The following is a 26,319-nucleotide window of genomic DNA, read 5'->3' as shown; positions in this document are numbered from 1 at the left end:
CCCCGTTGTTCACAGCACACCAAAATACATCCCCATCCTACAAACACAGCAGGTCCTGCCACAAACAATGCCTAATCACTGCCTATAAAACACAGGAATTGCAAAAGTGGGTGAACATACATATGTAACACAAAGCAAGCCCTCATTTAGCCATTAGCTGGTTTAGAGTTACCTGCAGGTTCTGGATTGTATCTCAAAATAAAGGGCTTAGGACAGGGCACTTCACAGCAGTTATTAAAGAAAAATACAGCTCTGAGGCTTTGCCACCCTGATGCCTGGCAAGGAAAAGGAGGGGAATTCACAGTGAGGAGAATGCACTGTGGGCAGACACCAGGAACAGGTCACACCAGTGGAGCTCAGGGCTGCCAGCATCTGCTCAGTTTTGTTGTCAAGCTCAGGTAGAGAAGCAGAAGCAAACACAACGCAGCAATAAGTGCTGGGAAGCTCAGTGGGAACACATCCCAGGAAAATTGAGAAGTGACACACCACATCCCTTGGGGAACACCATTAAACCAGCTGGATATACAATGTAAGCAATCCTAGTCTAACCTGGAGGCTGACATGTGCCTTACAAGTTTACACAGAGGGGTTTTGCCTTCCCTGAGCAGAGGCAGGGCAAGGGCTGCAGGGAACTCCCAACAATAAAGTCACTCTGCAGTGCTGAGCTTACATCACTGGCCAGAATCACTGCCAGCCCAAGGAGCTGGACATCTCCCCCTCTGCAAACAGCCCTGCATTCTCCAGCTGACAAGTGCTGGTTGTTGTTCAGCAGACATGAGCAGCTATGATGGAAAAATGGCTCAGAGACAGATGATGCAGACTGTGTCACTGAGAGAACTGAGCAAGCCTTTGTCATCTGAAACAAGTCTTATTTGGATGTTTCACTGCAAGTGTTTTAAACAAGGGTTCAGCAGTAAGGTCACTGCATCTACCAAGCTACTCACAAAATTAACTTTTGAACTCCCAGCAAACCCACAGTGAAGAACACCTACTCTCATCTCACATTTATTCAGTTTTTTATTTGCAGCAGAGCAGTGATTTGTAAAGGCTCCCTAAATGCTAAATGTTCTTCATTTACACCAGGGCAGTGATATGTAAAGGCTCCCTAAATGCTAAACGTGTACACCAGTGCTTTTAGAAAGAGCCAATCACACAACCCAGTGTTTTTGAGGGAGAACAAGGCAAGCTCAAAGCTTCTGCAGGGCTTCACCTGCTGTCTCCCAGCAGGATTGACATGCATCCACTCCTGCTGCTCACTGGCAGCTGGGGAGCAGTGAACAGGGAAGGAAGAGCAGGGGAAAGTCAGCTCAAAACCAGATTCCACTGATGCAGTTAAGAGCACAGGCTGCCTAATCCCTGCTTGACTGGACATGAGACAAATACAGGAAAAAGGATTAATGGCAAATGTACAGGGAAAAAAAAAGCTAATGGGAGAAACTCCAGCCACAACTGAGAAACCAAACTAAGGAACAGTCAAGGCAGCTTCACTGGGGGACAGGGGATGATGATGACAGCACTGAGTATGTGAAAGGCAGCTGAGGAAAGAACTGGAGCAAAAACAATAAGGCAAGCATCAAATAAAAAGAGTATTCAAAGAATGATTTAGATATTGTTCTTAGGAGTAAGCTGGTATCTAGCAGACAAGGGATTGACTTTTGACGGTTTTAACTTTATTTCCAGAAAAGCCTATTTCTGAAAAGTACATTTTTGGAACTGTGTGTTACAGTTCCCTCCAAGGCAGTGATCAATCCTGATGAAGGTCCAAGCACAAGCCAGGGAGTGAGAATTCCTCCTGGAGAATGGGAGTGGCAGCCAGTCAGTCACCAGAACAAAACCCTCCAGCATCAGCATCCCTGGTTGTGCATTAACAGCTTCCTTGGAAGTCATTCAGTTCTGTCTGCACTCCAGTGACATGAACCCAGCCACGTGTCTCTGGAAGGGACAGACATGAAATGCTGCAGCTCATGCACTATGTCCCACAGGCAGGAGCTTCCCAGGGCAGTGCATCCCAGGTACTCCAGATCCCTGCACTAGGCAGCCAGGCTCTCCAGTACACTCAGGGCATCTCAAACCACTGGGAATTATCCTAGGAGAAATATTTCCAACCACTCCTTGTACCTAAATCTTAAAACTATTAAGCTCCTTGTAACATAAATTATGCTAATAATACTCTAAGAAATGAAACAATGGAGGTTATTAAAAAATCACATGCAGCTGATGACCAAGTGCTACAGGAAAAGCTGCATAAGGAAACAAAAATTGTGCCAAATGGAGAAAGTAAGTCACAGAAAAATGACCCTTTAGAACTTAAGTTATAGAACAAGTCAGAAAAGTTTTGGAAGGGTAAGCAAGGGTGGAGCAGGGAGAAGACACGGAGAAATAATTCTAACAGACTTGGCTGCAAGCAGCAAGGGATGGGTACACGGCACTTTAAAGATGGGACATGCCCAGCAGAGCCAGTCTGCTTTGAGGTATTTGTAATTTACATTCTGTCAGCTGGAAGCAAAGAAGAAAAGCTGGACATCAAGAAAACAAATCCAAGAAGGGAGTGTAACAGCAAAAGCTGTGCAATCTATTGTTACACACTGTGCTAAGGCAGACCAACCCAAAGCAACAAATATCCAAGGACTTCTTGCCACATCCACAGAGCACGAGCTCTTCCTGGTCTGAGGCCAGGGATGTGTGCCAGGAGCAAAAACATCACACAAGCAAAGAACTACCAAAGTCCTAAGTGTAAAGCAGGGAATAACCGGCCAGATGAGTCAGTTACTAAAGCACCAGTCTGTAATAACGTGCGTATTGAACGCTGAAAGACGCATTTGCTTTTTTTGAACTCTCATCGTGCACTGAGTCACCCCACAACTCCTACTACCATTGTTCTGATAGACTCTGTTGGAGCTGGGTTAGCCAAGAATGAGCCATGTGCGAGGCTGCCAAGCCCACCACCAGTGCTCTCCTCCCATAGGCAAATCCACAAGGATTTAACTTGTAGAGGAACCCAGAGCAGCTCTGCCCAGGTCAGCCCCCAGCCCCACACTCAGGGTTTTGTGTGCCAGCGCTCCCAGCCTGGCTCACACGTTCTGGTCCTCTTGCTTTGTGCCACCTTGCAGCTCACACCCACCACGCTCTGAAGAACTTGTCTAACTCTGGGCCTAAATACCTCTTAGATCTCATATTCCACAACTACAACCACTGAAAAATCAAATATGCATGAAACAGGCATGAGGGCAACTTAACTAAGTTACCTCTTATGAACTCTAATCCACACCTCCTGTCCATAAAGCTAGACTCACAGGGGCATGAAAAACCCAAGCTGAGAGAATTCCCTGTTACAGGGGGGTGGAAGGCACAGAAGGAAGTGTTCAGGCTCACTACCAACAACTGTTAGTAAACCCCACAAAATTTAAAATAGAAAATCCTAACTCTTTCAGGGCCTGTAAGTCCTTTGGACAAATTACAATTCAAACTTCTCCTTTGGTTGTAACAGATCGAGAACCAAAAGTATCAGAAGGTCCCAAACACTACAGAAAAACTCTGAAGTTTGCTCTGTACAGATGCTTACAAGATTAAGATAGAATACAGTAAATTTCTGAGCCAGTGTGTGTTTCTGTATCACAGCATGGCTTTTCTCGAAAGCCTTTTCACTTTTGGCAGAGCACAGATGTAAAATGAAGATTTGCTGATTATCCATTGCTGGTGTATATTTATAAACTTTCTTCATCCCCTAAGTGTTAGCTGTCATTCTGAGAGATTCCAGATTTGGATTTTGCTGACTAAATTTAAACTCTCAGTGAAGAAAGACAGCAATGTAAACTGCACCAAGGAGAACTCTGATAATGTGCCCACCTCACAGGGCACAAGACACGGCTACAAGGCTGTATTTTAAGAAAGCTAGGTTTGAACACAAGATGGTCTTGTGAAGAAAAAGCTACTTATAAAGAAAAAAGCTACCTTTCAAAACCAAAAAAATTCAACACCTGCCCCCAAATATGAGAAAAATTCAGACATCAGTCAATTTAATAGGCTAAGGTTTTGCTGGGATAGTAAAGCTGGCAAATGAAAACTTAGAGGGAATCAACACAGGACTAGGAACAGCATCACTAACACAAGTGATGTGCAGACACAAATGTTTTTGCCTCTAAGGCAGGTTTAGGGCACGAGAAGACAGAATAGTTAAGGAACTTTTTTTGCCAATATCAACCCTGCTTCAGCTGGGAAAGTTTGCCAATGTAGCTGTACCAGAGAGGTCTTTATAGTGCAAATTAACCTGCACATGAGGCCAAGTTCATTTCTGGAATAATTTCATTAATACAGAATGATGTAACATCACTGCAATTTGGCTCGAACATGCTGAAGAGACTTTCAGTAAATAAGCTGCCTCAAGTCAACCCTGTGCTAAAAGTAGGTTTAGTTACCCAAGAGGTAACACCCAGCCATGCTCAGACGTGTTTCCCTGTGAGTCATTTCTATAGAGTACACATTTACCCAAAACAAATACAATAGCCCAGGAGAAGGGCTTTCTATATTAACAGCAACTTTTTCATTCCAGGATCAACACAGGTGTTTTGGGATGGCTCCTTTACAGAGGCACCATTCAGCAGGACAAACCAGGTGACTGGTTGGTTTTATGGACAAGGTTCAAACATGTTTTCCCTGAACCTCTGAACCCTCCACCAATATCTATCACTGCTGGTGTTTATCAGCAGAAAGGCCACTCAGCAGGAGAGGTTTGCAGATGAGAAGAGGCTGCTGAGCAAAGCTTGTTGACCCCTGACTCAACACTGGTACTGGGGATGGGCTGGGACTCCTAACTCAGCCTCTCCCAACTCTCCCTTCCCTTCTGCCCCAGTTTCAGCATCAGAGCCAGCAAGAGGGGAGATAAAAGGGTCTGAGACACAGCAGTTAGAGCTGATTTTTATCGTCTGGAGTCAGAGCTGCAGACAAACACAGTTCTCTAAGAATGACCAATATCTCATGGTGCCATTTGTCCTAATGAGAGAAAGGTATTTTCATAAATTACATCTTGTTTAAAAGCAGAATCTGGCAGAGCTCTGCATTTAGTGCCAGCAGCAAGTGCTGGTTAAGGCCTTGGGAGATGTGAGCACAGGATCCCACTGCAGGAGCAGGTTTCTGAGGATCAGCAAGGCTTTACCTCCTGTGGCTGTCACCACAAGCTGTATTCAGACATGCTCCCTTCATTCTGCCCTGCTGAGAGCAAATGACACTGGAGATGCACTGCATCACTTCTGGAGGGAACACAACAGGTTTGTTTTGAGTGAACAGATGTAGCTGCACTTACAGCAGGAAAAGTCATCACTACAAACCTACATCAGAAACAGACCTTAAAGAGAGCAGGAGCCACAATAACATCAGCTACTCCCTGTCCAGCACAAAAAGGGTGTTCAGCAAAGCAGAAAGGCAGCAAAGCACAGCAACAGTTGTAGCAAATTCACTCCTCCACAGCACAGTTTCCCCTGCAGCAAAGAGCACTGCAGGCTACTGAAGTACAAACCAGCAGCACTGTGCCTGAAAGAATTTGACATTTATACAGATGCAATATCCTGGTGTTACCAGAACAGGCCACTGACAGAAGCCAGGGAAAGCTTTCCTGCAGAGGGGTTACTGCATAATTAATCTGTAACACGGCAAGCAGACTAGCTCTGCTCAGCCTTGCTGCTTAGAGTGGAAGCAGGAGGCTGCACTAGCTGGGGCTGACTGGTTACAGCAAGGCTGCCCAAGAGCAAATGGGATTGCTTCATCTCAGAGCAATGGAGCATTAACAGCTCTGGAAAAACTGCTGAATTATAAATATCCTCCAGGCCTCCCTCACATTCTCTGACATGCAGGCACAGCCTAAGCAAGGATGGGAAGAATGGGAGCTAGCAGGAGAAACAGTCATGATGGAAACACAACTAAACTGGAAATCCTCTCCTCAGCCTACACAAATGCAAACAAAAAACCCACTGAACACCATGATGCCACATCCACCTCACCTTTGCTGTCTCAAGCATAGATAAAGCCTCAAAGTCTGACACAACACCAGGTGAAAAAAAACCATTCCCTATGCCAGGTTTTTTTTCCAGAGAAGTGCTTCCTTCCTCCTTTCCTGGCCATCTGCATTTTTATTTTGGTGAACAATATTATCCCTTAAAGACTGGAAACAGAAGTGACCAGACAGAGAACAAGAGAACCCAACCACATGACCTCTGTAGGTCTCTAAAGCTGCACTGCTAATTAGTGCTGCAGCTTTCTAGCCCTTCCAGGACAGTAAATCCACACATTCTTTTCCTTCCTCCCATGTAAGCACTGACAGCGCTTTCAGGCTGAACAGACAGAATTCATTTCTTATTTAAAGTACAGCATACAGCAGTAAAAGTATTTTTAGCTTCATCCTATCTCCTACTACAACATGGGACCTCCTTCAAGGCCTCCTCTACCAATGAGGTAGGATAAACCCAGCCAAAGGAAAGGCATAATCCTGCTCTCCTGCCAGCTCAGCTACTCGCTATCCGCAGGGAGTGTGGCCTCTCTATACCACACTGCTTATGCAGAACATCCTATCTCTCCCACACCTGCCTCCTCCCAATTCTTTAGCCTCCCTGTGCTTCCTCTTCATTTCATTGTCTTCCTCATCCCCATAACTCCACCCCAGCTCCTTGGCCTAATCCACTGAGCCACAGGGGTGACCCATAAAGCACGTGACAGTGACACCCACGACAATCAGCGATTTCGAATCGCGCACAACAATTCCCTTTCTCGCTCATCAGATTAAAAATACACCAAACAAGAAGGCTGTTCATGCAGGGAACACTGGCACAACTGTTTGTCTGGTGGGAAGTGCCTTTCAAACCCAGGCACTAAGATGAGATGCCGAGTCCCAGTGTATGGTACCAGAGGGATGGTGATGCCAAGCCCGCAGTTACAACAGCGACGTGCATCGTGTCTCCCAGCAAGTGCATTTGGCACAACGTGAATAAACTGCAAGAGGAAAAAAATAAAAAGTCTCTCACCCTGCAGGGCAAGCAGCTGGTACTGGGGTGGGCTGACACATCCTGAAATAACACCTGAAATGATCACCTTTACAGCACGGATTACTGACACGCATTCACAGGATGCTGCAGAAGAAATAAGCAGATCCAAACGGTGGTCCAGGGAATTTGTAAAGGCTTCTGGTTATTAAACAATAACCCAGCTATGGAATAATTTCTGATCCATTTCAGAGTAGGCTGCAAGCAAGTGAAGAGCCCACAGAGGATGCAGAACACATCCTGTTTGAAGAAGGGAGGTCACGCACAGAGCCACATCCGCCTGTCCTCGCACGGATGAGGCCCCCAGAGCCCCACACACAGGTGGATGCTGCAGAGCTCACCATTCCACCCTGCCAGGCCTGAAGTGAGGGAGGTTTCTGATCTGAGAAGACACTGGCCTCTTTCCTGAAACACTACCAGATGTAGTTTCCTGAAATAAAGTAATAATAAGAAATACATCTGTACCTGCCTCATTTATCTAGAAGCTGGTAACAGAACAACTTGCCACTGGCAACTTATGGCCTATTAAAATACCAACTGCTGTGTAGAGAGACCACAGGCTGCCAGAGGCACGCATGAATTCCTCAGAAATTCAGCTACAAAGCTAGAGTCAACACTAATGGCAGCTCAAGAGCACAAAGAATAAAGGGACTGGAAGCCCTTTAGGTCTTTCCCTGTATTTCAGGAAAAAAATACATGTCTTAAAGGAACAGGGCCACTCTCACCTACCTACCCTGATTCTCAGCCAGAACTGATGGTATTGTCACCCTGCAAATTAAGTGGGCCACAGAGCCCTGATTTCCCAGTAGAACATTAATTTTCAGTGAGTAATTTCTCTGAGCCAAGGGCTGTTTAAGTCACACAGATAAGGCTGTTGCTAAGAGTCAGCTGTCAAAGCAATGCCAGCTCCGAGTCGGCGCTGAGGGGGAAGTTTGAAAGCCGCCTGTATGTGACCGTATTTACTGATGCTGCACACACAGCGTATCGCTTACAGCGCTCACATCACAGCTTCTGGTCAGCACAGCAGCCTCTGCCTCAGCCACAGCAGCCAGGACAGAGCCAGGCCATGAACAGAGGCTGTTCTTTACCCAGCAGGATACAGCTCCCACGGCAGGAAGGTTTAAAGTAATTCTGCCAGTCTTGTGACAGGCTTCGATGTGGTGACCGGTGACAGGAAGAGGCAAGTACAGCACAAAGCAAATCAGCCTGCCCCAAACATCTGTCACACCCTGCAGGTGTAGCAAACAGAGGCCAGGAAAGGCTGCTACTAAGGCTGCTGCTAAAAGTGCTTTGCAAACTCAAAGCACAACTTAATATGGTTTGTGCCGGGGACTTTGCGGTGCTCCATCACTTCTGCAATTTTACCAACACGCTCAACTTGCGAGAGGTTAAACCTCATTCGCTGCTTCTGCTCTCACAACTTGCACCTACATTTAGCTGCACTCCTGGAATGAACCCCCTTTTTGTACTCTCTGTATTTGGTTCACAATGCAAGGCACTGCAGGTACTATGCTTGAATATTATCTTGAACTAGGTCACGTTTCTTGCAAATCACTCCAAGAGGCTGTATTCAAATCACTTCTCCATTAACACCCCCAGCCTGTTCCTGAGGCTCTGCCAGGAAGGAAGGATGTTATGTGAAGCTGCTCTGGAACATGAAAACGAAGTCTATTGATCTGTATAACAGGAGTATTTGTACATGTAGGGAAGGTCTGCAATTCCAGACACATTTGCAACAAAAGTACTTTTAAAATACCTTAGCATACCACACGCTCTAGCAGAGGATAGAGCCAAGCACATACTGTCCTAAAATATGGAACTGGGAGAATGGTTTGAAGTCACAATCAAGTTCCTTGCTCTATTAAACTCTGACAATCCCACTGGAATCAAAAGGCAGCACTCAGCAAGTGATCCCCTTTTCACTACAGCCAGTTTTCTTCCCTCTTGGGGACTCCAGAAGAAACTATTTAGTTACCTAACCTTTGCTTTTTAAGGCTGAGAGTAGTCAAGATTCAGATCTCAACCAGGCTGAACCAGTCTTTCAGTCTCTGATTAAACAAACAGCTGACAATTTTCCGGTCTGAAAAAGCTAAACATGGTCAGCCTAATTACCTGAAGTGTCAGGCACAATGACTATTTATGGAAAGACAGTGAAGTAGCTGATTTCTAACTCCCACCACCAAGAGCTGCACTCTGGAGGTGGCACAACTTGCACCTCCCTTCACAAAATGTTTTGAATCACCAGCCCTGTATTAGCAGGGCAATGTTTTACTCCTTTATTTACGTCCTACAGTAGTGAATAAGTTTTGTTTATCACTAAGGCATTACAATGCTTTTTATCCCACCAGCTGCCAAAGGCAAGCAGCTTCAGCTCATTTGTGCCTACACAATGATGACAGAGCCACACTTACACAAAAGCTGACCTCAGTGCACAGGGAGCTGTCAGTGTGAGCTGCCTTCCCAAATATCAGTGTTCCTCTGGTATTCTGGATGAAGCTTTACACCCCCAAAAAATAAATCAAGTATGCAGCGCAGGAAGTGGCCTTTCATAGTGACTCAATTAAAAACTGCAAGGGTAAGAACATTGTGGGTTCAGGCTCAGCACTGACACACTTGGAGGTCAGACCACCCCAACAGAGTCAGGTCTTCCCAGATCCAGCCCACATGCAAACAGGGCAGGGCTGCAGAGACAAGCTACATCCATTGTTTCAAACTGCTGCAATGAGTGCCAGGATCAGAGAACCAAGCTGAAATGCTGCAGATGCTTGGAATAGCCTGGTCTCAAAAAAAAATACAGTGTAAGGTGCCTTCAGAAGACAATGAGGAAGGTGGGAAATGCCCTCAAAGCCGCTCAACTCATGCAAAACAGTCTTTCCTCTGGAGTCAGACAGGGGCTTTCAGAGTACAATCCCTTCCCTCAAATCCAGAAATACCAGAGTGAAACTGCTGGCAGGCTAACAGAACAATGTAGGATGAGGTGTCAGGAGTCTGTGGATAACACCTGGCTTTCCACTTCCTTCACACTGTGTGCCAGCAACGCTGGCTGCCAACACAGAGCCAGAAATCACTCAGCACCAAGCAAAGAGCATCTGGCTGTCACTCAACATGAACTGCAAGCACAGAGGGGAAATTTAATTGAGTCTTCCTCTTCTGGGATACCCAAAGATGTACATGAACTTACTACATCAGCCTGTGGCTTTAGGCACTCCTTTGGACACTCAGCCTGTGCGGATCCATGGATGGGATACTGCCTGATGAATTTATTGTCTCATCTCTCTAGGAACAAAGCTGCACCACCCCCCAGAAAGCTTCAGACTAGTACAAAATGCAGCCACCCACCTGCTCCACAAAAACGGTTGCCATGAATACATCTCTACTTCTCTGTGCCTGCTATTTTTAAACATACTTGGGAGGCAACTGAATTCACAACGGTGGTTGTGCTATTTAAGTCTCTGGATTAAAAATATTCAAGGAATATATTGGTACTTCTCAATATATTGGGAAATACAGCATCTGCCTGGCCTACACCTGGCTCAGATGCCTTTTCAGATGCCCAACTTCTGTAATCCAACTGCGAGGCAATAAACCCACAGACACAATAGATACTTTTATGTATCAGAGCAAGTAAAGTGAAACCTTTGAGTTTTATCCCTCAGAAGCCTCAGAACAGCCTAAGGAAACTTCACAAAGGGAGAGGAAAGAACAAACCAAAAGATTTACAGCTGAAGCTTTAGTCATTAAAATACTATAGTTTAAAGCAAGGCCTGAGCACAGGAACACTGGAAATAAGAGTACCTGCCTGCAAGAAAATAACAATTTAAAAAAATCCAAACAAACCAGAAAACCCAGGAGAGGCAGATACCCAAAGCTGAATGTGCTGACAGGACCTGAACCTTTTCCAGACATCCTTGAAATCCTAAGAGCATTTAGTCTTAACACATTTCAGACAGGTTGCCCTCCAGGCAGAAGGGTGAGCAGACTGGGAAGGGGGTCCCAGCCTGGTGTGTGTCCCACCAGAGCCAGAGCACCAGGCTGAGCTGGACTGGGGGCCAAGACAGGCTGATGGAGCCAGCACTGCAGGCTGCTCCTTCTGCCTTGTCCCCAGGTCAAAATGATCCCAGTGTCACCTGGAACTCATTGGGAGTTTCATATTCCCACCTCCTGCCACAGACATGCATGAGGTGTCAGGTAAGCTTAGTGTAAATAACCTGAAAAATCTGTCTCTGGAGGTTCCTGTACAACACTCCTCTTTCCACAGACAGCTACAAAAACTGATTTAATGTTTCCTGTGAAGAGTTCCTATACCTACTTCTAGCCTCAGTTTACAGACTCCAGGTGACATGGGACACATTATTCAGATCAGTTCTCCGAAAACACATGGTCATGAAGAGCTACAGCTCAGTCACAGCCACAGACCTCCAAATAGCCCAGATCACAGAAGCCCAAATCGATTGCAGAGCAAACACCAGAATTTGGACACAAGCAGCTCCCAAGAGACGACCTGCCAGACACTACAACCTCAAACCCAATCAGTTTTGGAAGTGGTTGATTTCAGAGAAACAATCATAGATTCTTAACAACTTACAGGTTTCTAACAAAACATGTATACAGTATCTCCTTTATTTTAACCTTTCTCAGTGAGTATCAGAAAGGTGATAGAAAGGAAGAGAGGAGCACAGAGCAAAGCCAAGGCATGACCTGAGAGCCTCTCCACACAGTAACTCTTCTGGAAATTCATCCTCCCTGAAGTTTCTCTAACTGCAACAGGGAAAAATATTTGGAGAAGGTCAAATGACTCAATACCACTGAGAGCCATAACTTTTCAAGCAGGAACAGGTTTCCATGTGCTTTCAGTTAGAGCACAGACAGGTTGGGAAGGCGGGAAACCCCCCAGCCCTCCTTGCCTTTGCTCGTTTCGGAGCTATGTATGTGTTTGGTTTTGAATTACAGTTGATTTTGCTGCTGGCACACATCTGCAAGGCTGAGCGAACTCCTGAACCCCAGCCAGCTCAGCAAACAACCCACACGGCTGGCAGCACCAGCACACCCCAGGGATGGCTCCCAGGAGCTGCTTTCAGGCACAAGGAGAGGGAGATGGACATTTCCCTGCACAGCTTTTCCCCAGACACCCTCCAGTGCCACTTATTGCAGGAAGTGGAAGGGTTAATTTCTTCCCAAGTTCACATACTGTTGGAATTCCTTAGATAAACTGCTTCCACCAAACCCAAGGATCTAGCCCCAGGGGAGAACACTAAGGAAAAGCTCTTTTGATAGATTTTCTTCAAAAGAGAAATTAATTCAAAGTCCATTTCTGGAGGTGTTCCACACCCTCAGCTTCTATGGACTTCAGATGAGGTTGCATTGTGCCTCTGGAAAAAAAACCCCAAGCTTTGAGCATTGCCCTAACACTTCTGTTTGCAAGACAGAAATGTTTCATGCTTGCCCAATAAAATCTTCTCTCCTGAAATGAGAAATGTAGTGCTTTGCTCCCATACTAAGAGGAAAACCAGACCCAACCAGGCTTTAGTCCTGGGATAAAGCAGTTAACAGCTAGCACAAACTAATCCTGTGCCTTTAAAACTGAGCAGTCACTCAGGAAAGTAAAAAAACAAGTTTTGAAAGCCACTGAAGGCTTCCTTCATATTTTGAAGCAGAAAGCAAGTCTGGGCTGTTATGGAATTTGTGTTTGCATACTGTTCGTGATAATCTGTGTGCATAGTTGGAAACAAAGCAAGTTTTTATTAGCAATTAGTAACAAGACTAGGGACAGACCTGCCTGAAGGAGGCAGAGAAATGCCAATAGAGGAACCTTATAATGTGTGTAGCAGAAGGATTCCAACATGACATAGAAAACACTGCTGCTCTGAAGTGGGAAATGCAATGGCATCAGTTCAAGGAGATAAACTGGGTCTTTAACACTGACAACTCTGACTGCAGGCAGCAGTTTTCCCTTGCACAGCAATTTACAATGCAAAACAAACTACTTCCACCCTTACCAAGAGGAGAAATTCAGTATCAAAGGGGAGAGCAAAGCTGGGAAGGGCTGATTTGCTTAGACATAGCTTCCTACAGAGCTGAGTTTCAAGTAAGGCATGAAGGCAATAGAGAATGGGGTTAGAAACTGTGTGTGAGAACTTGGGCAAGGAGGAGGGGGAGAGAGGAGAGGATTTAATCCCCTTGCAGAGGAGTGACCTCCCACTCCCTCCCCTCCTCTCTGAAAAATTCAATCCAGCTCGAATCAGCCAACACCACCCAGGTTCAGAGCTCTCAGCTATGCACTTCCCCTGCTCTGGAGAATGATAGGGCATGTGGGGCCCTGCAACAGAACTATTAAAATCCCATCAAGGGGTAAGCAAGTGGCTGCCATATGCTAAACCACTCAAGGGAAGAATAACCAGGGAAAGAAGCACAGCCAGGCAGCAAGCCTGCAGGCAGGGTCTTACCTGCTAGATAAACTAGCAAAGTCTCCTCCATCTAGCAGCCTGATCTTGCAGAACAGAACCCCATTGACAAAGGGGACAGCAGTCAGCTCTTCTAGAGTAAAAGTCGTCTGAAACTTGAATTTCTTCTTCTTCATCAAGAAAGCCATGGGCAAATTCAGCGTGCAGAGCTCAGGAATTCCAAACAAGATCAGGGAGAGGTGGCTCACAGCACAAACAGACGAGCAGAGGAAGGGCAAGTCGTTGTGGGAGCACAAGCAGGGGTGAATTCCAGTTCAGTTACAACGAGGGCCCAGCCTCAAACTCACGATTCTCTTCTCTTTGGTGGTCGGATCTGGCTGTGGGATCATCGCCACGGCAGGCTTCAGGTGAGCAGGAAGAGGTCAGATTAAATCTCTGCAACATCTCCAAGGGAAAAGGGAGGGAGGGAAGCTGGGTCTCAGCTCCAGACCAGCAGGAGCTGTCCCAGTTAGAGGCTGCAGTGCTCTGTCTTCAGCACAGCCCCTCCTGAAAGCATCTCTTGTGAGAAGTCATCTCAAGTCCCAGAAGAGGCCTTAAGTCTTTGGGCAGCACGTTCAAAGAGCTTCCAGTCTCTATCTCTTGTGCAACTCTTTGATACAGGTCTTTGGGTCAGCCTTTGGGAGGGAAATGAGTAAATTAGTTCCAGCCAGTCTCAGACTCCTCCTCCTGCTCTAAAACCTGTTTGGATAGGTAATATTCAGTCCAGACTCATTCCAGTCTGAAGAGGTATGGCCCCAATTAGCCCAGCCCCAACATCCTCTTTCCCCTTTTTGCCTAGGGCAAGCTTCACTGTTGTCATCCCCCTTGTAATTTCTGTTTTGCAAAGCAGCTAATAAAAATTTGCTCTATTTTCAGTCATCATATTTAGAAGCAGTTTACAGCGCAAGATCATTCTAATGTGCAGACTAACAAGAGGAAGGAAAAGCCGTCTCAAGAAATGCAAAATATGTTTCTTTCCTGCATTTCCAACCAGCCCTAAGTGTTAGCACCTGTATCTTATAAATGGAGAAAGCAGCAGAGAGGGGGGAAAAAAACAAGCAGGCTGCTCCAGATTACACAGCATAACAACCGAATCAGGTCATCTGGCTGTCCAATGGCCAGGCCCACCGGGAACGCTGCCTTCACCGGCGCTGCACAGTTCAGATCTGGGGCTGCAGACAGCGATTTCGTTACACATTTACAAAACACCTAAACCAGGGAGGCAGGAGCTGATTAACATCTCAAAGGGACAAGGTTATGAACACCGGGCAGTAAACAATCCTCACTGACTCCGGGAGCTGCCTGCGTGGCTGGATGGGTGATCAGAGACCCTCTCCTGCCCCGTGGCTCTGCCAGGGCCCTGGCACCTCCACGGGGGCTCCGCAGACACCTCGGAGCAGAGAGGGGAGACAGGTCAATGCTCCACACCACGAGCAGCACCTGTGCCAAGCTGCTGCCAGGTCTCAGCTCTGGCTACTGTGAGGTCACAGCCTGTTCCCTGGCACTCCGGGGGCACACACTGAATGGTATTCAGGGGCCAGCTCCCTGTCCCAGCCGGGCGCTGAGCTGTGCCCCGGTCCCAGCTCCCTGTCCAAGCTGTGCACTGAGCTGTGCTCCGGTCCAAGCCGGGCACTGAGCCGTGCCCCGGTCCCAGCTCCCTGTCTGAGCCGTGCACTGAGCCGTGCCCAGGTCCCAGTTCTCTGTCTGAGCCGGGCACTGAGCCGTGCCCAGGTCCCAGCCCGGCAATAAGCTGTGCCCCGGTCCCAGCTCTCTGAGCCGGGCACCGAGCCGTGCCCAGATCTTAGCCCACGTCTCGGCCCTCCGAACCCCCGACTGCCCTGCAGCTCGGACCCAGGGGCCAAGCACCGAGCCGTGCCGGCGCCGCAGCCCCGCTCCGGTCCCCCAGCCCAAGCACCGAGCTACAGCCCGGGCTCAGCACCCTCCCAGTCCGTGCACTGAGCTGCAGCCCGATCTCACCCCTCTCCCGGCCCCCCATCACCGGCTGCCTTGCGGAAGGTCTCAGCCCGCTTCCCAGCGCCCTCCACTGACCTGCGGCGCGGTCCCGGCCCGGTGCCCGCCCGGCCCTGTCCGCTCCTCCAGCCCGCTCCTCGCACGGCGGCCGCCGCTCCCCGACACGGCCGCCTCTGCCCGCGCTACGCCAACTGCGGCCGCTACGCCGATAGCGCAGGCGGTGCGCGGGGAACGCGCGGAGAGAGCGGCGCCCCCGCGCTTCTGGAATACCGACGGCACGTAACACCCGCCCTCCCCCGAGACGAGAAAACGCGAGCGGCGCCGCCCAATTGGACAGCAGCAAGGAGGCGGGCTGAGCACTGCGAGGCAGTGATTGGTTATTCCGGCAGGAGGCGGGGAAAAGAGTGCGAGGATTGGAGGAAAGGGCTGTCGGATTGGATAAGCCCCGCCCCCTGCCTGAGGGGGTGGGCGGGAAGCGGGGTCCTCGGTGTCCCCTCAGCGGGAGTTGGGGCGCTGGGCTTCCCGTCCCACACGGTGTCTTGGAGCTCCTGTGTTGGCACAGACCTGCGGTTAGGGTGTCCCTGCCTCGGCCGAGATGATGGCAGAGTCATCTCTGGCTTCTGGAAGTGGGTCCAGTGGAGGGCAGTGAGGATGACTGGGGAACTGGAGCATCTCTGCTATGAGGAAAGGCTGAGGGAGGTGGGCCTATTTAGCCTCGAGAAGAGATAACTGAGAGGGGACCTCATTAATGTGTATAATTACCTAAAGTGGAGTGCCCAGAGGATGAAGCTTGGCTCAGCTCAGTGGTGCCAACCACAAGGACAACAGGCAATAGGCAGAAAGCGATGCCTAGGAAGTTTTACCTGAACATAAGGAAGAACTTCTTTTCTGTGCAGTGATTTCTCACTGGCTCGGTGAGGTTGTGGAGTCTCCCTCACTGGAGATATTCCAGAAATGTCTGGACACGGTCCTGAAGTGGAAGAGATGAGAATCTTGACTCCATGTTTCAGAAGGCTGATTTATTATTTTATGATATATTAAAAGAAAATTATATACTAAAACTATACTAAAATAATAGAAGAAAGGATTTCATCACAAGGATTGAAAGGAATGGTAATAAAATCTTGTGACTGGTCCCAGCCTCGACACAGGTGGCTGTCATTGTTCATCAAGTAAAAACAGTTTCACATGCTGGATAAACAATTCTCCAAATCACATTCCAGAGCAGCAAAACATGGAGAAGCTGAAGCTTCTCATCTTCTCAGGAGAAAAGATCCTGGCAAAAGGATTTTTCATAAAATATGTCTGTGGCAACCCTGCTTGAGCAGGAAGATGGGGCCAGATCACCCACTGTGGACCCATTCTGCGGTTTGGTGACCGACATTGTCTCTGCATGCTCCTGACAGCCAGGAGCTCTCCCCTGGCTGCTCCCAGTGCCCGAGCAGCTCCTCTCAGGGTGACATCCCTCTCTCAGTGTGTCCCTCGGGCTGCAGGCACTCGGCTCCTCAGGCCGCCCAGCGCTGTGGCCGTGCTGTCCCCTCAGGGCACCACGGCGTGGCTGTGGCTCAGGCCAGCAGTGCTGGGCTGGCTGTGAGCTGGAGGGAGCCCCAGGTAGCACAGAGCCCTGGGGAGCAGCACCAGGCAGGGCCCAGAGCTGGAATCTCACCCTCCACAAGTGAGATGTGGCAACCATCCCTTCATCAAAATGGCTCCCTGTCATTATGTGCTGCTGCTGCTGCATCCAGTGCTGTGGCTGGCATCCCTGGTTAGGCTGGATTCCATCCTTTAAGGGCAAGCAGAACAAAATGTCTCTCCTTGTCCTGAAGTAGGCTGCAATCATCAACGTGATTTGCCTAGATTTAAAATTTAGGTGTTTGCCCAAGAGCCTCTGTGGCTGAGAAGTTGAGGCTCATGTGGGAGGGACTGTTCCCAAGGCTGATATGCAAAGCTTGGATGAAAGCCTGGGAGTCCTTGCTCTCTGCCAGGCTTTGATGCCCAGGCTCCTTGCCTGTAATCTGCCATCTATGCAGACAATATCAGAGCTATCAAATAATTCCACCACAATGTGAACCTTGGGAAAAAAAAAAAAAAAAAAAAAAAAAAAAAAGAAAGAGTCTGCTAGGAAAAGTACACAGAAATGTCCTTGGATAAAAGTGAAAAATTGGATCAAGTCAAATGCATTATGATTTTTGCTTACCAGGTTAAGCTTACACAGACTTTGGACTGGGAAAACATTTTGTATTGGCACAGTGAAACCATTACAGGACATACCAGAGTTACCAGGAAACAGCAGGGTTTGCAGGCTGCTGTTACAGGTGAAACTTGGATCCTTCCATCAATTCCTATCTGGTGTTTTCAAGGCTTTGAGGCACTGCTGGAGATGGGCTGGTATTTTTTGATTTCTGTTTCCAGCCTATTAGGAAAGAGCCTGCTAAATATTTGATATTTACAAGCTGTGCTGCTGAAATGCCAGAGGCATCTGAAGAATCCAGCCCAGTTCTCACACCTCTCCTGCTGACAGACGTGTGGATGCTCTGCTTCCATCCCTAGGTAAAGGACAAACGATCCCTGTGTGTGGTGTGGGAGGAGACTCTGCTATCTGCTATGATTCACTCTGGTAAATAACCTTCTCGAGGGCTTCTCTTGTTTATAGCAACAGCCTCAAATGCTGAAGTTTACAGACACTTTAATCCTTGCTGTTCTCACACATATTTACTTTGCAGTTTTATCAGAGACATCTCTTGAAAACCTCAGTGTTTTTATAATTAATTGAATAATGTGACTGATGTTAAAAATAAATGGATTTGGAATCATGCCCAGCGAGCTGCTGAGCAGTGTGTAGTGTAGCAACCAGAGCTGCAGTCTCAGGGATGTGTGTATTTTCCTAACAAACCCAGTCTCATGACTGAGAGATTAAATCTTTATTAGTTCAAAATTCACCCTGTTGCTTTTGCTGTGTTTATGCTGCATAATTGTTTCTGGAGAAATTCACATGGTTTAAAGGGACAGTGCTCCTGTTTACAGAGGGGATGGGTTGGTCTGAGCCTCCCACAGAGGGAATGTGGGTGTATCTTCATCCATCCACCATCCTTCTGGCTTTATATTATTTTCTGCTCCAGGTGCAATCCATGGGGCCATGTGTGTGTGACCAAGGTGCTTTGATACACATGGATTCTGCTCATCCCAGACTCACGTCCCATGGATTTCCCTATGGCTGTGCCCACCTCACCTCTGCTCCAGGAGCCCCAGGCACATCCCTGCCCTGTGCTCTTCCTGCCCCAAGCCTTTCCTGAGGCCACTCCCCAGTGCCGCCACCACTTCCTCAACTTTTGCTGGCTCAGGGCACTGTCTTATCAGTCTGGGATATTTTTATCAGTCTGTGCTGTGCAGTTAAATCTGGGCCTCACCTCTGCTCTCCTGGAGAGGTGTGCCCGGCTGGCCAGGGCTGGGAGTGCTGTGCTCTGAGGGTGAATATCAGACACACCTTGTCTTGCCTCCTCTCTGCTCTAAGGACACAGATAAAGCAGCAGTGGAGAAGCAAGGTGAGATAAATGCAGGAGGGACAAAACTCACTGAGGTGAAGTGAGGTAGATCCTGTAATGCATTTGGTAAGCCTTCAAATCCTATCTCTTATCCCAAGGGAATCCCAGATGCACAAGCCCTGCAAACTACATTATCAGCATCTTCCTCTGCAAAGCATCATCACGCTAATTCATTTGTCCTGGCAGCCAAATGATTAAAGTTTTAAAACTAAATTACACACGTTGCTGTAAGAGCATAAACACAGTAATGGTTCTCTGTTACACCTGTCGCCTCTGCTGTAATGGCCTTAATGAGCTTTCAGCCTCATCATCCAAAAAAAAAAAAAAAAGAGATTATCACAGTCAGTTTAAGCTGTAAGTGCATTCTTGGAGCTGTGGGTGGGAGCTGCCCCTGGAACTGGGGCAGGTCCAGGCTGGGGAGCTCCCAAAATGGGGCAGGGGGTGCAGACACCACAGCAGTGCCTGCTGCCATTTCCCCTGTCAGGGCAAGGGGTACCTGTCCCCACTGCACAGGATTATCCCACGGTGTGGAGTTATTCCAAACTTGCATCTCCTCAGTTTAATAACAGGCTGTGAGCTGCACTTTGACCTGCTTGTGTTTTTCACTTGTTCCATATTTGACTGAACTCATCATCATAAAGGCCAGGAACTGTTTCACTTTCTGTGCCAGGCTGGGTTTCCTGTTGGATGTGCAAAGGACACACCTGCACAGTGGGTTTCTGGCCTGCCAGCACTGGGAATCCTGTTACTGAAAAAAGGGAGCCCAGGAATCTGGAGTCAGTGGATTCCTTTCCTCAAAAATGTGGTTAGACCTGAAAATCCAGCTGCCTGGCTTTTTTTGTTTACTGGTTTCCATGTCTGCTTCAGTGTGTCCTGGGAATGTGCAGCAGAACTCTCTGCTTCGTTCTGTGAGGTCTGGGGGTGGAACTGGATCTTGTTTGCCCCTTCCAAAATCTGCAGACTTGGAAGCTGCTTTGCCTCAAGGCTTGTTGTGTTTATCAAGCTTATCCTGTGTCTGTAGCCCAGCTTCCATCCTTTCAGTGTTGTGCTCACAAGAGACTTGCTGGTTGTGGCCTGGTCTGCCCCACTGCCTGCAAATGCTGCTGTTACCCCAAATACATCAGAAACAACCACAGGTCTGTGGTACCCTGTGATCCAGCAACCTCTAATTTGGGATCCCAGGTGACAGAGGAAAGAAACTGTCCCTGCTGGGCTGGGATTCTGCCTCGGGTTAATCACCTGCACATCTGGGACTCGTGTGCAGGTGATACCGACTTCATTCCCCCACCCAAAACATGGGCTGGAAGCTGGGCTTCTCCATCTCATGGAGTTTCTTACCAGGTGCATTCAAATAAGACAGAGAATATTAAATCCTTTAATTTTCACACTGACCTGATCACCCTTCTGCTGGCAATACTTGCTGGCAACAACCTGTCAGTGACAACAGGAAAAAACCCACGAACCATCCCCAGAAGGACGCTTTGCCAAAACAGGCTTGAAAACTTTAAAATCGTGCTGGAGGAAGTAGAGGTTATTTGGGTGAGTGTGTGGGGCAAATCATTCTGTCCCTCAGAGGGGATCTGCTCCCAGAACTGCGATGCTGTGATGGCAGTGGTGGGAAACTGACACATGTAAAAAAAAAACATTAAAAACCCCTTAAATCTTGTTTAAAAAACCTTAATACCTGTCTCTTTGCTTATAATGAAGGACTTGATGTGTTTTTTAATCCCAAAGGCAGACATCCCAGTGTCCTCTGCCATGTCTTTGGGAAGCAGAGGGACCTGCTCCGAGTCCCCAAGCATCATGACTTTTCCAGGGATATCTCATTGCTGTGCTCTGCCCTTTGAATTTCCTCCTCTCCAGGCTCTCAGCCCTGAAAATATTTGCCAGTGGAGGGTGCGAGCAGGATCCCACAAGGTCTGGAGCACAGGGGTGGCTCCCGGGACAGTGCAGTGCCACAGCTCGGGATCCCGGCGCGCAGTGCCACCTCCTGGAAAGCCGGGCTGCAGCTTTGCTCCGGAGGGAGCAGCGGTGGCTTGGAAAAATATTTTCTTCTCACCACTGAGTTCCCCTGCCAAACTTCCCCTTCCCCAGCAGGCACGAAGATGCTGCTCAGCCCCGTGTCCAAGGCACCCTGTGGCAGAACAGCTCTGCATGGCTCCTTCCCAGTCTGGATATTGAATACAAATCTCTAGGTACAAAAGGAACAGTAAAGGAGAACAAATAAACATCTATAAATATTCCTCCCTAGCTTTTGTTCTGTTTGGGCATCAGCTGGTTGTTCAGTTGAATGTCCTGTGTTCTTGTTTGCCCTCTCAGTGTCCTGTTCACCTATTCATCCTGGTTTTAACATTAAGGGACACTTTTCTCTGTCCCCCCCAAGTTTGGTGACTGCTTCATGAGCAACAACTAAGCCCCTCATTGCACAGTTCACCCTGTATTTAAAATGTTACCACATCTTTTTAATGAGACAAAAATCTGTTACACAGAACACATGCTTGCATGCTGCTGGCTTGACTAAGCTCTCATTTATCCTGAAAAGACAGGAAAAATGTGTGGTTCCAATGGCAACACGTTTAGTCCTCTAGAAAAGCAACACAGCTGAAGTGCTTAGTCACTGAAAAAAATGCACACTGCAATTTAAAGCCAAAGGCTGGTATTTCTACCATTATTTTAGGCTATTGTGGCATCTTCTGAGCAGTTGGGAGATTACTGTATTACTGTATTTCAGTATTCCATCAGACACTGAAATAGCTCGTGCTCCAAGGTAAGCCTGGAAAAGATATTATTTGTAAAAGACTGTAATTATGTAAATACAAGGCCACAAGATTCCCAAACAAGAGGAAAGGCTACTGTGACTTGTGATTGTTCACAGCTCTCCTTGGTCCCTTCACAGTGAGGATTCTGTGTTGCAAAGTTGTTGTCAGGAACTCATTTTCACTTCTGCACACACCAATGAACTGAAACAGCCTGTTTACCAAAACGTATTTTTTATTAAAATTCATATTTGTAAAGGAGAGATCATTACACAAATGAGGTAAACCAACACATATGACATAGTTCTCACTCTAAAAATAAATTTCAGTTCAGCAATTGATTTGATTCCACAAAGTCTAAGAGGAAGAGTCAGGCAAGTGCTACTCATGTGGTGAGATGCCAGACAAAGGCAGGATCCACCCTGACTCAGCTTGGAGGTGTCCCAAGGGCTTGGGAGTCTTCCAGGGACCAAACCCTTCCCACTGTGGTGTCCTTTTCTCCCCCATCAGATGTGTAGAAAGGAGGAGATGAGTAAAGGCCAGGGACTGCAGCAGTGACCTTGTCACCTACTGCTCTAACAGGGGTCCCCCATCAGCATCTCCCCATTAAAGGCTGTGTAAAGGTTTCATTTGATTGTGCAAATTCACTCCTTCCTCAGCCCTAAAGGAGACTTAACAGCAAGTAAATACCGGCTCGGGAAAAGTTCAGTTTCAAAAGTAATAACCTGGCAAGCAACAAGTCTGTAAAATGTAAGCCACTTTGCAAGGCAGAAGGAGAAGACTTCCACTTCCTTCTTTTCTTTCCCCTAAGTTTTCTTCCATGCAGATACCAGTGGACCTTTAGTCTAAAAGTTTATGAAGTTACTGCAAGTCTGTGAGAATCATGTTGACCAACCTGTGCAATGAGGCTTTCTCATTAAGGACCAAGATCCACAGAATGCCTCAGAAGTGGCTGTGATGTTGTTTCACCCTGTATAACGGTATAGGATAGTGAGGAGAAGCTCAGCTCTGCTTGTCAGGATGAGGCCAGCCAGCAGACAAACACGGAATGGCTGCACTGGCTTCCAGCTCCCAAACAGTACAGAACAAACACCACCAGCAGCAGAACCAAGTAATGCCCCAAAATTCACTCAAATCAGTGGCTGACAAACTCCTCGACACTGGGAATTCCCGTGTGGCTGCAGCTTAGTCCAGGACCTTAGTCCAGGTCCTCTTTGATGGATCAAGGTATTCTGGAGTTGACAAACAATGCAGATGAAGCAGAGATGGAGTTTCACCGTTCCATCCATCCCAGGGAAACTCATCCAGGCCCTTGGGTGGCTGTGACAAATAAAGACATTGTGCCAAGACGTATCCCAGGAGAGCTTCTGGCACCCAAGACATGAAACTTTCAGCACATCTCCCAAGTTGACAGAGAAATTTCATGATGAAACACGAGGTGAATGCACTGTTTCAATCCCACTGGGATCCTCAGGGGAGTGAGAATGCACAGAAGCTGGGTGCTGGTCTGCATGGGCAGGATGTGACACTGCAGGAGCAGGATCCAGGGCTCTCAGTGCAGAGGGAAGGTTCTGCCACATCCAGGACCACGTTTCCAGTAAATGCTTGCAGCAAGAGGCAGAAATGCATTCACTGTGTGCACTGTGGGTTCACCACCACTGTACCTTGGCAGCTGCAGCACTGATGTCCTGACAGAACTCTCCACGTTAGAAGTCAGTTTTAAAGCCTATAGATCGAGAGAGAGAGAAAAGAGAGGTGTCAGAATTAGGACAGATTTTATTTTCAAACAGAAATTAAAAAATAACTTTTTAAAAAAATAAATCTACTGTTTGAGGAACTAAAGCAATCCATGTTAAGAGTTGCTGGTTTATTACACATCCTGCTATGGCTCTGTATGAGAGTCTGAAAGGGCAGATTAGCACAAGATTGGCAGAGAAACCTGTTTAGACTCAGTCAAACTCTAAGGGAGCCATTCACACTGAGAAGAGACAGCACCCCATGCTCCCAAGTGTCCTCTGCCAGCATAGGTAGGTTTTTAACATGGCAGATGTCCCACAGAATCACAGAATTGTTTAGGTTGGGACAGAGATTTCCCCAGCACTGCCACATCCACCACTAACCCATGTCCCCAAGTGCCACATCTACACATCTTCTAAATCTCTCCAGGAGTGGTGACTCCACCACTGCCATGGGTAGCCTGTGCCAGGGCTTGGCAACCCTTTGAGGGAGGAAATTTTTCCTAATTCAATCAATCTAAAGCTCCCCTCCCATCACTGTTTCTTTCACCGGATCATACCATCTTGCTGCCCTGTCTGGCCAGGCTCAGTGGTGACCGATGGGCTGGGTGTATTGCTCTGCAAAAATCGACGGAAGTCCTTAATCATGGGGCGGAGGACCTGGATGAGGGCGCTCAGAGCTGCCTGCGTGCCCTCCATGGCCTGGGCCTGCCGCTCCTGCGCGCACGCCTGCACCTCCTGCGAGCGGCGAATCATCTGCAGCAAATCGTTCTGCTGCTCCAGGTGCTGGGCAATCTCCTTCACGTGCAGGTTGGTCACTCGCTGCTCCTGCAGGAGCTTGGCTGAGTTGAGGGCAATGCGGCTTTTCAGCTCCTGGGGCTTGGCAGACACCTCGTGCTGGTGGGCCATCATCTCCAGGGGCGCCTCGGCTGTCACCGTGGCAGGGGCCTCCGTGGTGCAGTACTCCACAACGCCGTCCTCCAGGCTGTGGTAGGCTGTCTCTGCAGGAACTGAGAACAAAGGGCAGAAAGGGAGTCAGGGGTAGGTGAGATACAGGATTTTTATCTACAGGACTATTCAGTGAATATCACAGGAATACAGCCTGTTCAGTGAGATAACATACAATGGCCAGCAATGCACAAAATGACCGATTTAAGTCTACTCCACCCTCAGTCGAGCTTCCTTCTGGGCTGCACAATCCAAAGAAATAGGGAATGCCTTATCTGTCTAGACAATATCATTTCTCAATCTCCAGTTTAGAACAATCTTTCCAAGCAGCATTAACTGACTGACATAACAGCAAAGACCCCGAATGGCCCCTGTCAGTAGCAGAGCTGCTCTTTGGGGCACTGCCAATGGAAAATCAGTCCTGAAGATGTTTTTCCCCAGAGAGGGACTGAAGAATCTCCCAGGGTGCAAAGGATCCTTGATTCCCTTGCCCTTTAAGGCTGAGTCCAGCTGTCAAAGCTGACTTTCAGAACCTGCTTTCTTGCGGCCACTCCCCTACACCACAAGGGCAGACTGGGAGGAGCATTTCATTACAGAGAGGTGGGGTTTTATTTTTGTTGGGGTTTCTCTCTGGCCAAAGAACTTGTGGGCAGCCTGTCCCTGGAAATGTTCAAGGCCAGGCTGGATGCATCAACCTGGTCTAGCAGAAGGTGTCTCTGCCCATGGCAGGGGGTTGGAACCGGGTGCTCTTTAAGGTCCTTTCCAACCGAAGCCGTTCTGTGGTCCTGTCCCCACACAAGGCTCGGGGTCCCTTCGCAGGGGATGTCAGGGGCTCTGTGTGACCCTCCAGTCCAGCCCAGAGCGTTGGGGCGGGCGCAGCACTCACTCTGGGTCAGGGTGACCGTGGTGGCCGACGCGGTGATGGGGATGTCGCTCCCGTCACCCGCGCCGCACTCGCCGCTCGGCAGGCTGATGATGGTGGCCTCTCCCAGCAGGTTGCAGATGCGCTGCTGCATGGGGGTGAGGATCACCGGGGCGGCCGCGGCGCCCGCCGGCTCCTCGCCCTCGGGCCCGTTGCCGCCGCCGTTCTGGCTGTCGCCTCCCCCTTCCATGGCAGCCCGCACTTGGGCCACTTTACGCCGCACCTCCGTCTTGAGGTCGGACCACTTCTTCTTGACCTCGGGCAGCTCGCGGTGGCAGGTGGCGACGGCGTTGACGCGGCGCAGGATGTCGTGCCAGGCGGCGGCCTTGGCGGCCAGCGGCACGCCCGCGTTGAAGTGGTTGACGAGGAGGTGCTTTCCCCGCTCCAGCTCCTCCACGATGATCTCCACCTCCCGCTCCGAGAAGTTCATCTTCCGCTTCTTGGCCGGGGGCGCCGGCGGCGACGCCATGGCCATGGGGGGCACCGGGGACGGGGCACGGGGTCACACCTGGGGGGCCTGGGGGACGCTGGGCAGGGCCGAGGGGCGGCAGGGCCCCCCCACCCCCGGGGCCGGGGACAACAGGGGGGCCCCGAGGCCCCTCAGGGCCCCGAGGGGTCGGTCCCCCCCGCTCCCCCTTTGGCACCGCCAACGATACGCAAATTGCGTACGGCGCTCGCCCGGCAGCCCCGCACAACGGCCCCCGCCCTGCGGCACTGGCGTAATGGCTTCCAGAATCGGCCCCTCTTCCTGCCACGCCTGATTGGTTCGTCCGCCTGCCCGTCAAACGAGCTGCCCGCCTCCCGTCTGGAATATCGCATTATTATTGGTGAACGGCCCTGTCCATCAGACAGTGAAGAGGCGGCCCCGCCCCGCCCCTGGTCTCAGGGCACTGGGCCTGCGTGGGGCCGCTGAGGGGTTGGGCCCACCCGTGGATTTCCTTGCTCTAATCTCATTGGGTGCTTCTCCTGTCCATCA

General features: G+C 48.9%; 2 protein-coding genes across 3 annotated transcripts in view; both read right to left on the bottom strand.

The window, feature by feature from the left end:
- Window positions 1-15,731, bottom strand: part of EEIG1 (estrogen-induced osteoclastogenesis regulator 1) — a 33,359-nt gene extending 17,628 nt beyond the window's left edge. Inside the window, exons 1-2 of one of the 2 annotated variants that reach the window (XM_074556233.1) lie at window positions 15,518-15,731; window positions 13,472-14,167 (exon numbers count right to left, since the gene is read on the bottom strand). In XM_074556233.1, the coding sequence (XP_074412334.1) occupies window positions 13,472-13,617 (146 nt within the window). In that variant the 5' untranslated portion in view covers window positions 13,618-14,167; window positions 15,518-15,731. The remainder of the gene's footprint in view (window positions 1-13,471; window positions 14,168-15,517) is intronic. The other variant, XM_074556232.1, reaches the window with a different exon arrangement.
- Window positions 15,732-21,954: 6,223 nt separating this feature from the next.
- Window positions 21,955-26,088, bottom strand: NAIF1 (nuclear apoptosis inducing factor 1). Its single transcript, XM_005490557.2, has 3 exons — window positions 25,308-26,088; window positions 24,034-24,483; window positions 21,955-23,463 (listed from the first exon to the last, which is right to left on the bottom strand). The coding sequence occupies exons 1-3, from the start codon at window positions 25,816-25,818 to the stop codon at window positions 23,444-23,446; spliced, it is 981 nt and encodes a 326-aa protein (XP_005490614.1). The 5' UTR covers window positions 25,819-26,088; the 3' UTR covers window positions 21,955-23,443.
- Between the last annotated feature and the right edge of the window lie 231 nt (window positions 26,089-26,319).

Source organism: Zonotrichia albicollis, chromosome 21, assembly GCF_047830755.1.
Source record: "Zonotrichia albicollis isolate bZonAlb1 chromosome 21, bZonAlb1.hap1, whole genome shotgun sequence".
NCBI classification, from domain to species: Eukaryota; Metazoa; Chordata; class Aves; order Passeriformes; family Passerellidae; genus Zonotrichia; species Zonotrichia albicollis.
This window is presented reverse-complemented; position numbering and strand designations above follow the sequence as displayed.